Source organism: Chenopodium album, chromosome 25 (genome assembly GCF_948465745.1).
Source record: "Chenopodium album chromosome 25, dcCheAlbu1.1, whole genome shotgun sequence".
Classification (NCBI taxonomy): domain Eukaryota; kingdom Viridiplantae; phylum Streptophyta; class Magnoliopsida; order Caryophyllales; family Amaranthaceae; genus Chenopodium; species Chenopodium album.
Window position 1 is genome coordinate 11,345,551 of NC_137858.1, and position 17,035 is coordinate 11,362,585.

The following is a 17,035-nucleotide window of genomic DNA, read 5'->3' on the forward strand; positions in this document are numbered from 1 at the left end:
CCATAGGCCCCATTGCTTCTCCTCAGGTTCATCATCTTCTTCGACAGTGGGGCAATCACGCTCACTATGCCCAATAACCCCACACATGAAGCAAAAGGTAGATAGTCTTTCATATTTGAGTTGAATCATTGTCACATTCCCCTGTTTATTTCGAATTTTTTGCACCCTTCTCAGAGCTAGGTTTGGACGTATCCAACATAATTCGCACTCTACGAGACTTGTCCCACCCTAATTCATCCTTCTCTACCTCCATAACAACCCCCAGCTTCTCCGCAATGACACGAACATCATCATTCGACCTACTGTCCAAGGGTAAATTATAAAGTCTTACCCAAAAAGGGAAAATTTTCAATTCAATCGTCTCCGGTTGTTCGTTACCATTAATTTCTTTAAGTAATAATAATTTATTATCAAAATTCCACGGAGCCCCATCAAGGACTTTCTCCTTGTCACGCCAATGGAAGAATTGAATAATAAATAGGTTATTTTCTATCTTGCGAAATACTACATCACGTTTCAATGCCCAGATTTGTTTCAAAGTTCGTTGCATAGCATCAAATTTATACGACTTACCGTCAGAAGCTTCCCGACCACCGACAAGACGATTTTGCTTTCCTGAGAGTTCGAGTTCGAACCCCCCAAATCTGCAATATCATCCTCCTCTGCAGTGATTTTCATATTCGACCACTTCTCAACAATGTCCTCTGCCATCACACCAACGATCAGACCCTCAAATAAGGGTAGTCAAGCTTGAACGCGCAAGAGAAAACCCCCTCTGACCTCCGCAAGAAAGGAAACCCTATTCTCCAGAGCGAGACTCTTCACAATATCGGCCGTATTTCAAACACTAGTATTGTTAATATATAATTATCCCTTTTCTTCAAAAAAAAAAAAATCTAACTTGTAATTACCGCCTTTTATTACACAACAAAATCAACTTTATATTGTTCCAGCGCTCAAATATAAATACATTAAAAAAACTGCAGCTGACCTTAAACTTTCATCACTCTCTTAAGCTAGTACAAAAATTACAAGCATTCAACTCCGTAAACATGGAATTCGCCGATGAAATTCCGTTGCCGGCAGTCGGAATCGATCTCGGGACGACGTATTCACGTGTTGCAGTTTGGAAACAGGGAAGAGTCGAGATTGTTCCAAATGATCATGGGTCTCGAACGACGCCGTCTTGTGTTGCCTTTACACCTACTGGACGCCTTATTGGAGATGCTGCCAAGTATCAAGCGGATGTTAATCCTTCAAATTCTATTTTTGGTAACTTTTTTGCTCTTTTATTTCAAGATTATATTCACTAGATTATTGTTGAGTTTTGGGTTTGTTGTTCATCCAAAGATTCTAGCTATTAAATTATTTAATCTTATTATTGGATACCAGTTTTGATAATTTTATCGAATTTTGGGTTTGATTTTTTTATTTTTTATTTTTACAAAAATATGGAATTTCTTGATGTTTATTACGAGTACTTTATTGTTCATTCAATGATTATATCTGCATTTATTTAATTATCTAATCTTCTATCTTGATTATTGTTTAGTAATTTTGTCAAAATTTGGGTTTTGATGATTCCAGTTATTAACTCTGCTATCTTGAATCCCATTTTTTGTTTTTGATAATTTTGTTGAATTTGGGTTTTGATTTAATAATTTTGGGATTTATTGATAATTAGTGCTTTGTAACATGTTCTTGATTCTTGAAGACAAACTAATTATGGGTTTTAATTATGCAAAAAAAAGTGACAAAATCAATTTTCTTGATGTAACACACAAAGATTGTGAAATTGGGTGGAAATGCATTCCAAAATCATTAAGGAATTTACGAAATCACTAGGATAAGTTATGTTTGCAAAAATTAACATTTACTATCAATTTTACTATAATGAGTAGCAAATTCAGCTAAAAAAGTTATTTTACACTATAGTCAGACTCGTTTATATAGTCAGACCCGTTTATGATTGTCATGAGTTAGCCCCTTCAAGTTAAGTCAGGAGTCAGGACATGTTGAGCTATATGTTCTTAATAATCAAATTTCGTCGCACTAGCATACATTTATTGGATATGTTCAGTTATGTTCCTGATCTCTTCTGTTGTTGACATATGGTCGTTTGGACAATAATGTTACAGAACTTATGCAATAGAAAAGAAGCTAAATTGGATGGTTTGTGAGTAATCTCTCTTAATTTTCTTATGTTGTGTGAGTGATTTGAAGATTTTGTATACTATAGAAACCTTAATATGTGACCATGTATTACTATAAATTGTTTACTTGTATACTTTTGTTCAATTTGCTGTATGTTGTCGAAGTTCATTGATGTTCATATATGTAATGATCTGGACCAGAGTTTATTTTGCTGCATTATTTACTTTATTCTTTCCGCGATACAATAATTGATTGAAACTACTACATAGAATGTAAAGTCCATAAGTATTTATTGAACAGAATTTTTTAGGATGGATTCAAGGCTTTATTAATTATCATCATCATATATGGTCTTTTGGACAATAATGTTACAGAACTTATGCAATAGAATAGAAGTTAAATTGGTTAGTTTGTGAGTAATCTCTTAATTTTCTTATGTATTGTGTTTGATATGAAGATTTTGTATACTATTGAAACCTTAATATGTGACAATATAATGTATTACGTTTACTTGTATACTTTTGTTCAATTTGCTGTATGCTGTCGAAGTTCATTGATATGATGTTCATATATGTCTTGATCTGGACCCGAGTTTATTTTGCTGCATTATTTACCTTTTTATTTCCGCGATACAAGAATTGATTGAAACTACTACGTGGAATGTAAAGTCCATAAGTATTTATTGAATAGAATTTTTTAGGATGGATTCAAGGCTTTATGGTTGTCATGAGTTAGCCCCTTCAAGCTAAGTAAGGACATGTTGCCTCACTAGTTTTCATTTATTGGATTGGTTCGGTTATGTTCTCTATATATTCTGTTGTGGACGTTTGGACAATAATGTTTCAGAATTTGTACAATAGAACAGAAGCTAAATTGGTTTTTGAGTAATCTCATAACTGTAAGGAGTTTACTTGTATACTGTCCATGGAAGTAATTAACTGTTACATTTTGGTGTTGGCAGATGTAAAAAGGCTTATAGGCAGGAGCTTTGATGATGAAGCTCTACTGAACGACAAGAAGTTTTGGCCATTTAAAATCATAGGCAAAGAGAAAAAACCCAAGATTGTGGTGACATACAAGGGTGAAGAAAGGCCATTTGCACCTGAAGAGATTACTGCTATGATCCTCTGTAAAATGGTGGAATTTGCCGAGGACTATCTTGGCACTATTGTGAGGGATGTTGTTGTTACTGTTCCAGCTTGCTTCAATAATATACAGCGTCAGGCCACTAAGGATGCTGGAACAATTGCTGGAGTGAATGTGATGCACATCATCAACGAGCCAACGGCTGCTGCCATTGCTCATTGCCTTCACAGGGAGAGTAAAGGAAGAAAAAATGTGTTAGTGTTTGATCTTGGCGGAGGTACTTTTGATGCCTCTTTGATTGTTACCGTGGAAAAGACTTTACAAGTAAAATCAGTAAGTGGAAATGCCCACCTGGGAGGAAGAGACTTTGACAACAGAATGATCAAGATGTTGGTGACTGAGTTTCAGAGGAAGCAGGGAAAGAACATTAGAGAGAACTCTAGGGCTATTGAGATGCTAAGAGCTGCTTGTGAAAGGGCAAAGAGAACCCTCTCTTCAGAAATGTCTGTTGATATTGAGATTGATCACCTCCTTGAAGGCATTGATTTTTCTTCAACTATCACTCGTGCTCAGTTTGAAAAAATGAACATGGATCTGTTCGAGGAGTGTATTAACCTCACTGATAAGTGTTTAAAGGATGCAGAAATGGATAGAAATGATATCAATGAGATTGTTCTAGTTGGTGGGTCAAGCAGGATTCCTATGGTTCAGCAGCTGTTACAAGCTTTTTTCTGTGGGAAGGAGCTTTGCAATAGCATTAATCCTGATGAGGCTGTTGCCTATGGTGCTGCCACACAGGCTGCAGTCCTGAGGGATACATATTACCCCAGGAATTTGCTGGTTAAAGATATCAGCACATACTCTCTTTGGGTTAACTCTGATACATACACGAGTGCTGTAATTCCAAGACACACTCCAATCCCGGGAACCCTTTCTGCTATACCATATGAACAGCTTAACCCAAACTTATTGGCATTTCAGGTATTTGAAGGTGAAAGGCCAAAAGTTGGGAGACAACGTTAATTTAGGTGTTTTTACACTCCATGGTATTCCTCCTGAAGACGTCCTCAAACGAAATTTCTGTTTTGATATCGATGCTGATGGAATTTTAAAATGTTCTTCTTATGATTTGGAAACTGGGTATAAGAATGAAATTCCTGTTGAACATCCCAGTGGCCATTGGCAATTGTCAAGGGAAGAAGTTTGTAAGCTCATTATGGCTACTGAAATTTTCAAGCGCGAGGATGAGTGGCAAAGACAAAGTGCTAAAGCCAGGATAAGTTTGGAGAATTACCTCCAAACTATCTCTGGCATGGTTAAATACCATGGTAACAAGATACAGCATGAAGACAGGAAGGAATTGACTGATGCTATTCTCCAGTGTCAGAAGTTTATACAATCATATGGGTTATTTGCGAAGGCACGGAGGTACCAAGAGAAGCTAGATGATTTGAAGAAAGTATGTGACCCTTTCTTCACATTCAGCAACGGTGATGGTGCTGATTGAGCAAGTGCTGAGGCAGAAAAAGTTAGGAAGGTGTCAAGTTCATATTAAGGTTTGCAATCTGTGTGTTAGAAAAATTGGCTTAGAGATTTTTTGTGATCATGTTAGAATTGACTACGAATATTGAATGAACTATGTAGTTTTATGGGCGAAACAATGTAATGTTTGGATTAATGGTAAGCTTGTTTTGTATTTTATTTCTCATCTCAAAGTTTTCTCAAAACTACTTTTCAGGGTACAAAAGTATTTTATATCATAAGCCAGGTACTGAAACTAAAGGAAACAAAGCATATGTTTGAAAGTGTAGATTAAGATTATATAAGAAATTGATAGGATAGCAATCAGAAGGAGGTCCGGCGAAAGCACGTTGAGCAAGTATAGCATTCGCAGCTTCTGTGGTGTGATACTACCGAAAACCCTGCATTTACGTATTGAAATTTGGGTATTAGACTAACTGGTTAACATAAGCAATTGTATTTGGATAAAGTCAAGCAATCAACTACTACTTATCTTGTTTGTGAGAAGATATAAGTTTATCTTTTAGATAAACAAGATAGGCCTCCACAGTTTCTTTCATCTTTGCAAAGATCATAGATGAAATCTCCTCTGCAGCAAAATTTTTTTTCTTCACTTTTGTATGTCACTGCAATCAATGGCTTTTGACCTTCATTACAATTAGGACCAGCAACGACTTGAAAGGGCCATAACTTCATGTCATTCTGAACACTTTCATCATTATATCTCCTACCAAGAAGCCTCTTTGCATCTGTAATTTATTTAGAATGCACCAATACAATGTAAGAACGGCCAATTAGAACTTAGAAGTAAAAGATAAAATATTTTTGAAGTCTTTCAAAACCCAATTAGATACAAAACTGAAAGCACAGTATACAGTAGGCCTCCTCTTAACACTCGATAGTAGTACCAATGTACCAAACGAGCAAGGTATATGTTTAAAATGAATGTCCAGATCAAAACTCGACAGTGTTCAACATAAGACAACAATATAATCACCATTATGATTAAAACACCTAGCAAATATACTCCATAATTCAGGTTCAAAATGAATGTCCCAATAGCAAATAATTTGTAACAATAAACAAAAACTTTAAAAATCAGCCTACACTTGTAGTCTTGTAATGCCAAATTAGTAAATTACCAAGTACATAATTTACCAAGAGAGACTTATCAAACATTTTCCCTACGCCCCTTAATGTTTGTCTCATTTTTTTTACACGATATCTAGGTAACACATGTCGTAAGCATCTTAGGCTACATGTAATTAAGTAAAATATGCAAAGTATAAAAAAGTTTGAAATTATAAGGATGGTATGACGCATCTAGCAAGATACATTAATTTATTTTTCCATACATATTAATTGTATTATGTGGCCAAAACAAATTCAGTAAACCCTGTTAATTGTCAACTAGATTAGTCCCGTGCGATGCACGGAAATATAGAGTATATATTTTATGTATTATTACGTATCAGAAACTTATTCAGACATAACCATTTGTTGTAAATGCTAATTTTATAAAATTAATTTTGAGGAAGAACAAACCGAATATGAAAATTTAAGCATATACATAAAAGTTAGATTTTTCATATACAAATTTAATTAAACAAATAAAAAATGATTTTAAACTTGTAATATATACAGGAAAATAGAAAAAATGTATTCATCAAAGTATTTTGTTCGATGAAGCATAAGGGAAAGATGTATTAGATACCAATAGTTGGTGATAGAAGAAAAATAAATAAATTAAAGTGTATAGATGAATTGAGAGGAGGAGATATTAAATTTGAAATTTGAAACCAAAGAAAATATAATGACGTCAGATTTTTATTTAGGCGGGAAAATTTTTCTTATGGAGCTGCCACGTGGATAATATGATGTCAGCGGTTGTTCCTTTAGTTTATTTATAGAATAGAATTTGGTTAAGTCCCGTGCCATGCACGGTAATTTTTAAAACTTAATACTTATCATTAGTTTAGCATTATTATTTAATTATAAAAAATTAAACCTAATTGCAAAATAGGATAAAAGAAACTGTAATTACAAAAAAAAAATTTAAAAATTTATCACACTAAAGAAAATAGAGAGAATGCGAGTGAGGGATAGCTCAAGTGGTTAGAGCTCCCTCCCGGTTCCAGGAGATCTTGGGATCGATTCTTACTCCCGCCCTTGTGGCTCTCTTAACACACACACACACACACACCAAAAAAAAAAAAAAAAAAAAAAAAAGAGAAAGAATAATATATACATAACTAATAAAAATAACTATGAATTACATCATAAAAATATAGATAGAAAACAATTATTGCATAATATTGTATAAAAAAACATAATATCTTTGTTTGATTGTGTACAAATGGAATATACTTATTAAATAGGAAGTTAAATATTATTGAATAGTTTGTATTAAAAACTTCTCTAAGAAGCTTTGGCCAAAAAAAATAAAAAAATAAAAAATAAAACTTTTGGAGGGAAAATTTTTAACCAGGAGATGACATGTGTCATTCCTAGTTTCGCTTTTAGTATAAAGTTATAGATAGATATTTAGTAGTCAATATTCAACTTAAAAAAAATGTGAAAGAGAAAAAAAAAGTGTGTAAGCGGGAAAATTTTGAAGGAGAAGTTGACATGTGTACAATTTAGATAAATGAATGATGTCAGCGGTTGTTCATTTAGTATTAGTTATAGATTAATCAACTGAGCAAAGGTAGAATAATGAACAAATTAAGTCATGCTAATTCTTGAATACAAAAAAAATTAGAATTTTAACAAATTCAAGACCGGCAAATAAGGCAAGATAGCACAATAGATCTAATCATTCATAAGCAAAACTCAAATTGTTGCGATTATAATTAAACAACAAGGAAAAAAAAGAAGAACAAAACCAAAGATAGTGCTAGTAGGGTTTCTTGACACTTGATTTTTAGCAGCATCGCCAATAAGACATTCAGTATCGGCGAAGGCAACCCAAGACGACGTCGTTCTGTTGCCTTAATCATTGGTGATGATTTCGACACGGTTGTGATTCCAAACTCCTATCGCCGGCCATTCTACCTCAAAATATGAAGAGAGATTAAGTTCTAGATAGTTAGGTTACAGTCACTCCCAATTGTTGTTGCGAATACAGGTCCTCCCTACCAAGTGTAATCACCACTACACCAACATCCAATTGGTATATGATTAGAGATTATTGTGTAATGTGTAATCCACTAAAGAGTTATTTGGTTTATCAGATATGATTGAATTGGTTTGGAATCTCATACTAAAAGATATGGATTTTTAAATCTCATACTAGTTTAAAGCTGTTTGGTTTTTTGTTTGAAATAATTATATTTTGTATATTTCATGAATCAAATAGAATGGATTATCATCGAAGAACAAAAAGTAAAAGCAACTATAGCTCAAACAAGCAACATCCTTAATTGAAAATATATATACAAATAAACTCTACTCATATTGTAACATCATAACATGTGCACAATTATTTTTTTAAAAAAACAAATATTGTTTACAAACTGCAAGATGTTAGTTGTAGTTTACCATTGTAACACATTGTTACTAGAAAGTGTTTAGCTTAAGAAGTTGTTATGACAAAGCAAGCTACAAAGCATGTAGCTTGCCATTTAGAAACCAGATGATTCTAATGTAGTCATATTACTTAATTTGACTACCACAATTTTCTAAAATGGAAGGCTGAAATTATTTGATTTTATTTATTTTTAATTAGTAATTTTAATTCAAATATTTTTTAATTATTTTAACTATATTTATCTTCTAGAAATTATTTTTTTTAATATTTTCTGAATCAGGGAAATAAAAAATATATTTAAAAAAAAAATTAAAAATGAGTTTGTAATTAAAATCACTAATTAAGGGCTCTTCTGATTCACTAAACTAAGCTGAACTAGACTAGGGATGTCAACGGGGCGGGGTGGGGCGGATGTTGGCCTTCCCATTAGGGATGTCAGTGGGGTGGTCAAGTAGGAGACCGGCCACATCCCCGCCCCATGGGTCTCGGTTTGGCGGGTGGTAGGGCGGGGATGGGAATAAAAACCATACTCGCCATGGGTGATGGGGCGGGGGGTGGATTTTAAGTTGTACCCGCCCCATCCCCACCCCACCCCACCCGCCCCATCCCTATCTCATACCCACATCTATATATTTTTAAAATATATTATTGTAAAAAAAAAAAAAAAAAAAAAAAAAAAAAACTTTACCTTATAAATTTGTTTTTTACATCTTACAACATAAATCATGGAGATTGTCAACATCAAATTAAGAAAAGGTTTCAGGTGGTGGTGTGGTGGTAGGACCGGTGGACCTCATTTCCTTTGTTTTTAAAACAAGCAGCATAGAAAATTTAAGGTACTTTCATTCCTTCATCTTCTTTTCTTTTTTCATTCCATCATGATTACCCTGTGCGAACCAATTGGCCTCTTAAGGCATGTTGACATTTACTTAACTGAACTAAACTGAACTGATTGGAACTGAACTGATTGGAGCTTAACAGAACTGTATAGAACTGAACTGAATTGAATAATTTATGAGAGAAGGAAATTAGGAGCTGAACTGAACTGAATTGAATATTTTATGAGAGAAGGAAATTAGGAGCTGAACTGAACTGAATTGAATATTTTATGAGAGAAGGAAATTAGGAGCTGAACTGAACTGAACTGATTGGAACTGAACTGAATTGAATATTTTATGAGAGAATGAAATTAGGAGTTGAACTGAACTGATTGGAGCTGAACTGAATTAAACAGATTGGAGCTAAACTGAACTGAAATTAAGTAAATGTAAATATGCCCTTAGTCTTTCACAACTATAGACGATAAATGTATATTATGTTTAAACCCAAGGTGTCCCTTAAAAAAAAAATGAAATCCCTTTAGCTTCCAATCAATTCAATTAGACCATCTCCAATGGTTTATTAAAAGGACTTGCTTGCAAATTTAGAAAGTATAAAAACAAAAAGTTGACCATTGGAACAACATTGGCAACCCTGCTTGGATGAGCAACACTGCTTGAAAGTTTAAAGCAAATACATTTTTTTTTATTTAAAATTTAATGCAAATCAATTTTTTTTTTTTTTTTTTTTTTTTGAAACCGATTTAATGCAAATCAATTCAATTTCCACCAATTGAAATACTACTATGTGTGAATAGTTTAGCATGCAAAACGTTGTATAGATAAAAAAAAAAATTACAGTAGTACTTTTCTTTTTTTTTTTTTTTTGATTTGAAATACACCGTACTTGATATCAGGATATGTATGATGTATTTCTGTTTTTTTTAGAGGTTTATCTTTATCATGATCTTTATAGACATTTTAATTTTTCCGACTCATAAATTGTTTTTTTAGGTGGTATTATTTGTAGACTAAAATGTAAACATATTATATGTAAATTAAAAAATTAAACATATAAAAAAAATTAACAAATATTTGATGAGGCAAGCTACAAAGTATTGTAGCCAACCAATGTGGAACTTTGTAGCTTAAACCTTTGTAGTTTTAAAATCTGACGTGGCAAAACATGCTACAATGTATTGTAGCTTGCCGTTGGAGATACTCTTAAAATATTCCAATAAACGAAACAACCCTCCAAAAAAAACCTACTAAGCCTTTTCACCTGAAAAAAATAATATTAAGTAAAAATTATTTTAGTTCAGTAAAAAAAAGTTCAGTTCAGTTAAATTCAGTTTTCTTAAAGAAGAATTATATCAGTAAAAATAATTTCAGTTCAATAAAAATAATTTAATTTCAGTAAAAATAAGTTCAGTTCAGTAAAATTAAGTTCAGTTGAGTAAAAATAAGTTCATTTCAGCAAAATTAAGGTGAATCAAAAGCCTTCAATTAATTTTTGCCTCAAAAAAAAAAAAAAAAAAGCCTTCAATTAATTTGAGCATCACCTTATCAAATTTGGATTAGATTCGATAGACCTAACATTCCCTTCTTTTTTTTTTTTTTTAGGTCTAGTTAGGTCTGTTATCAAAATAGACCTAACACTCCTTATTTAAAGAGAAATTGACTAATTTCAATTTATCCAAAACAATAGAAATTTGATTTTATCCCGCTATAAAAATAAACATTGAAATGTCATTTAAATTTCCCAAACAACCTAATAATCACTCTACTACCCTGCCCATCCATCTTCCCCCTTTTCACTTTTTCTCTCCAAAAATGGAGAATTCAACAGAGGAAAATAACGAAAAATGGCCGGCAATAGGAATCGATCTCGGGACAACCTACTCTTGCGTCGGAGTTTGGCAGCACGACCGTGTTGAAATCATCACTAATGATCAAGGTAACAGAACGACGCCGTCTTGGGTCGCTTTCACTCCTACTCAACGACTTATCGGAGAAGCTGCCAAAAATCAAGTTACTGCCAACCCTTCTAATACTATCTTTGGTATCATCTTCTTTCCCTTGTTAATCTGACCAATTTGTTGATTTTTACAAATGTATTATTCTTTAATCTGTCTAATTTATTAATTTTTACAAATTTAATATTCTTTTCGAGTATTATTAAGTAGTTTGTTAATCTGACCCATTTTTTAATGTTTACAAATTTATTATTCTTTTCGAGTATATCCTATTTTAGTATTTTGTCAGGATTACAATTTGGCACTATTTAAATTGTGGGGTTTGTTTAACATTGAAAATGAAGTTGAAATAGATTAATGTGGGACTTAAGTTGGTTATTTAAGCATAAATTGAAAGAAATTGGCAAAATGTGACTATTTGTGGGATTTATAAAACTATTTACCCTTTTAAAGGATATGAAATCATATTCAGTATAATGGAGATTTTACTTTTCCTAGTTTGTGTAGATGAAGAGAAATCAAAACAATATCTTTGTTTTCAAGGTCGGGTTGTGTTGAGATCGAGTGATGATGTGAACAATTGGTATTTAGAATGGTGGGAATAGCATTTGTTGAAAAACAAATTGGTGTAATACTGGCCAAGGTAGCAGACTTACATGAGTGGTCTTTTGTGCATAAAGGGCTCAGGTATTGCTTCAAGAGCTATTCTTCGTGTGAACCTTTCTTATAAAAAGCTAACGGATAAGAGGTCTCAAGGGGTTATGTTGTAGTTATATTGAGATATAGAGAGATGTAATTATGACACTAGAAATTAGTGTAAAGCTCTACTTGTAACGAGAATAGGATTATAATGGAAAGTGCTTTCTAGCCTTAATCTGCTGAGTAAGCTGTACATACTGTGACATACAGAGTAATGTTTAAGAAGATTAATTGCTTGATAACTACTAACAGGGCAAAAATTAAAGATGATATTGTGATGGTACAAATTTAAAAATAGTTTGGAATTGTAAATTATGTGGTTTCTGTAAGACAAAGTTGCTGTGATGTATGTGAGAGTTTCAGTCCAGACATCATCAGCTCTTTTTTTTGGTCTAGTCGTGAAGTTTTTATCCTCTCCGGATGTAGTGGCTTGTACTTTGTGATGGGTAGCTGTGCAATGTGTTGAGCTTGTAATAGAAAAAAGATCATGGAAAAGGAAATCATCTTAACACAAATTCTGATTGAGTCTGCTGAGTAGCTTGAGGATCAACCAGCATGATAGCTAAAGAACTCGAAAGATCTCTAGCTAGAATATCATATTAAAAATACGTGTCTGTAAAGAACTATGTAGATGTTTTGCAGTCCTGAATCATTCATCTCATCTGTAAATGCTTCCAGTTTACACATTAATCCTTTCATATAGTTTCATCAAATTGTCCTTTGTCAGAAGTCGCTTGCTATATAGCACTAGCAATTCTGACCTTCCATTTGCCAAACTCAAATTTCTACTTCGTAAGGATCATTACTTTGCAGACCTCTAAGAGTTAATTAACCTTCACAATTATTGGCATGTACTTCACCATGGGTTACTTATTTTTCTGTGAGGAAGCCCCAGTTTCTCACCGTGAGAAACGAATTCGTTTCTCATGGGGGCATTTTTGTGAAAAAATCAAAAACTTTTTCAACTTTATTCAACTGTGGAGTGGAGCCCACAATATTGAAAAAGTTGTTGATTTATTCACGAAAATGCCATCATGAGAAACAAATTTTGTTCCTGTACTGCTGGACTTTTACTGTAGAATTCAACTTAGATATTTGGATTGTTAATCTGTTTTTAATATAAGCTAATTTTTCACTTTAAAGTCACCTGGCCTGTGGCTATTTGGAAACTTCGCAGAAATTATAACCATGTGAACTTGCTTGAAGACCAATCAAAGAGATCCTAGTAATGAGACTTGGTTAGATTGTTCAATTTTTTGTGGAATTCTTCCGGTTTGTTCTGTATCAATTATTTTCTATATTTAAAATTTTAATGCTCTGCATATTGTTAATATTCAGATGCCAAGAGACTTATTGGGAGGAGATTCAGTGATGAAACAGTGCAAAATGACATTAAGCTTTGGCCATTTAAAGTCATTGCCCCGCCTGGTTCATGTGAAGAGACCGAAGACAAGGAGCCACTTATAGTGGTGACCTACAAGGGCGAAGAGAAGCAATTTACTCCTGAAGAGATATCATCGATGGTCCTTGTAAAAATGAAAGAGATAGCAGAGGCCTATCTTGGCTCAACGGTGAAAAATGCAGTGGTCACTGTACCAGCCTACTTCAATGATGCTCAGCGTCAGGCTACAAAGGATGCTGGAGTCATTGCTGGACTTAATGTTATGCGCATAATCAATGAGCCAACTGTAGCTGCTATTGCATATGGTCTCGACAAGAAGCTTAATGAGAGTGACACATGCAAAAAACATATACTGGTTTTCGATCTTGGTGGTGGGACATTTGATGTATCTTTAGTAAGTTTGGAAAAGGGAGTATTTGAAGTTAAAGCAGTATGTGGTGACACACATCTTGGCGGTGGAGACTTCGACAATAACATGGTGAGTTTCTTTGTAGATGACTTCAAAAGGCAACACAATGTAGACATTGGTAACAACTCAAGGGCTTTGGGTAGATTGAGAGCAGCTGCTGAGAGAGCCAAAAGAACCCTTTCTTCTGCTCATGAAACTACTGTTGAGATTGATTGCCTTTATGAGGGCATTGATTTTACATCAACTATCACTCGTGCTCGATTTGAGAAGTTGAATATTGATTTGTTTAGGAAGTGTATTGATCCAGTTGATCAGTGCTTGAAAGATGCTAAGATGGAGAAGAGTGATGTTCATGATGTAGTCCTTGTCGGAGGATCAACCCGAATTCCTAAGATCCAGCAGCTTTTGCAAGAGTTTCTGAATGGGAAGGAGCTTTGTAGAAGCATTAACCCAGACGAGGCAGTTGCCTATGGAGCCGCTGTCCATGCTGCTACTTTGAGCGGTACAGGTAATAAGGATATTGTGCTTCTCGATGTTTGTCCGTTATCTCTTGGCATTGAACTTCGCAGTGGTAACTTGCTTCTTGTTGTTCCTCGTAATACTAGTATCCCAGTTAAGAAAGTTAGCAGGGTTACTACTGCTGATGAAAATCAGAGTGTTGTGTCATTCCCGGTGTATGAAGGTGAGAGACAAATTGCTAAGGCCAACAATTTTCTAGGTGAATTTAACCTCTCAGACATTCCTGCAGCACCTGCTGGTGTCCCGAACTTTGATGTATGGTTTGAGATTGACGGTGATGGGATTCTTACTGTATCTGCAGAGGATATAGGCACTGGAAACAAAAACCAAATCACCCTTACTAATCAGAGTAAGTTATCGAAGGAAGATGTTGATAGATTGTTAGAAGAGGCGGAAAAGTACAGGGCTGAGGATGAAAAATGTTTGAAGAAGGTGAAGGCTAAGAATGATTTGGAGAATTATCCTAACAAAATGTGGGAGATGTTGAGAGATTATGCAGAGAAGATTGAAATTGATGATAAGGCGAGGATGGAGAATGCCATTGAGAAGACGATGCAGTGGCTAGATTGGAATTTTCAGCTACCTGAAGCTTCCAAGTTTGAAGAAAAGATGCATGAGCTTCAAGTCATCTGTGAGCCCATTATTGCTGAAGCATCTAAACCTGAAGATGACACTGCTTGTTCCGATAAACCCGAGAGGACTGTTGCCAGAAAGAAATTTGATAGATGGACCGGAGTCTCAAGGGTTCTGAAGTTTTTTGGTTTGGGATAGATTAGATGGGAGGTGCTTGAGTATGTTTTGAAGGCTTTTCTTAGCAGAAGTTTTATTTTTAAAAAAATTGGTGGTAATTGCTGCAATGGTCTAGTTGCAATCAGCAGTATAGCTCTATTAGAATTTTGAACACTTATTTTTAGTGGTAATTATTGCAATGAAGAGGTGCTTTTGAGATATCTTCAAAATGCAAAGAATTGCTCGATAAATGGCTAATCTTTTTGTGACTCCCTTTTCTTTATATTCAAGGGTTGATGAATCAACAAGTTCCTAATCCCCATTAAATTCCTCACCACAAATACTATGCTCAAACGATATCTATTGTTGCCAATTTGCCATGTTATTATTAGATTTGTTACCTTACAAGAATTTATGTTTATGAGGTTTAAAGAATTCTACTCATTGTTTTTGATGGGGAAGAAGCGTATTTCAATATTATTTTTTATTTTTTCCTAAAGCGATCCAATTTTGATTTGACTAAATCCACCAAGTTTTTTTGGTACTTTGTTCTTTTTGGCTCATAATATACTTGATAATTTGAGTTTATTAGTACCAATTCATGAGAATAGTATTGAGTCATTTTGCAACAAATTGTACAGCTCATGTAAAAGAGGTTTTTTAAAAAATAAATTATAGAGAAAATGTATTAGGTAATTTAGGTTAATTGATATTTACACTTGTGTTTGTTTTAAAAATTATTTTCCCAATCTTTGCAATTGAAAGGAAAAAAATACAGAGCAGTAATGAAAAAAAATTACTCTGTATATGTCATAAGCAATTTTGACAAAATAAGTTTTTCATAAAAAATGACACATACATATAAAAAGATAATGTTTAGACTCTATTTTGGATGATGTGTTTTTTTCTTTGTAAAGACCTCGAATTTGTCTCGTGGTCTCATGTTAGAAGGCATGGGAACTCCGTCGTTCATCACCTTGCTAGATTAGTGTCATTTGGTGTGGAACAAGTGTGGGAAAACAGCCCGTCTTGTATGTGGCTAGTCATACTATGTGGCTACTTATATAAGTACAAAGTAATCCATGTAAAACTGATCAAGTAACCCCTGTAATACTATCTGAGTAACCCTTATAACACTAATCGAGTAACCCAATAACACTGACGAAGTAACCCCTTTAACACCGATCAAGCAACTCCTATTACACTACAAAATAACCCCTGCCACACGGTGTGGCCAGCCACATATAATACTTTGTGGTGGGCAGCAATTTTGTGGTGCAGCAGGTCACACCGTGTGGCAGGGATTACCTAAATTATTTTGTTAAGGATTAACCGAGTTACTAGTCAGGGGTTACTCAAATTGCTTAGTCAGGGTTTACTTGAGGGGTTCGAACATGAGTTACTCAAGGGGTTCACTCAGTCAAGGGTACTTGAGAGGTTACTAGAGTTACTCGGTCATGGATTACTCGAATTACTCGATCAGGGGTTTTTTTTTAAGGAGTTCGGTAAAGAGTTACTCAAGTAGTTCAGTCAAGGGTTACTTAAGGAGTTCAATTAGGGCTTACTCGAGGGTTCAGTTAGGGGTTACTTAGTCAGGGGTCAGTGGGTTACAAACCTCTAAAGGGTTACTCGGTCAGGGATTACTCGAGGGGTTCAGTCATGGATTATTCGAGGGTTTACTTGGTTTGGATTTACTTGAGGGATTACTTGGTCAGGGGTTTTTTAAGTTACTCGGTCAAGGGTTACTTATTGACCGAGTAACTCCTACCGCATGGTACAACATGTCGCATGTGTGAAAAATACATGTATGTATACAACTACAACAAAGTCTTAATTATTCCAAAATAATTTTGGATTGACTAACATAAATAATCATACTGAACCATATTATGTTAAAAAAATAATAATAATAATAATAAACAATTAATACGCCTATATTGTCAATTTGTAAATCAATACTCCGTGCTGTTGTAAATATGAAACAACATGATTATAAACCAAACTAAGGGTATATATGTTCTCTTCAGCTTAATTTCAGTTCAGCTCCAATCAATTCAATTCAGCTCTTAATTTTCTTCTCTCATGAACAATTCATTTCAACTCAATTAAGTTCATTTCAGCTCAACTCAGTTCAATTAATCAAAACAAGCCCTAAGGGCCTGTTCACTTCAGCTTAATTTAGTTTAGTTTAGT

General features: G+C 34.2%; 1 protein-coding gene across 1 annotated transcript; it reads left to right on the top strand.

The window, feature by feature from the left end:
* The first annotated feature begins 961 nt into the window (after positions 1-961).
* Positions 962-14,884, top strand: LOC145613675 (uncharacterized). The gene is made up of 5 exons (XM_081668758.1): positions 962-1,272; positions 3,116-4,137; positions 4,232-4,736; positions 10,958-11,170; positions 13,122-14,884. Exons 1-5 carry the CDS (start codon positions 1,053-1,055, stop codon positions 14,882-14,884), a joined length of 3,723 nt encoding a protein of 1,240 aa, XP_081524884.1. The 5' UTR covers positions 962-1,052.
* The last annotated feature ends 2,151 nt before the right edge of the window (positions 14,885-17,035 follow it).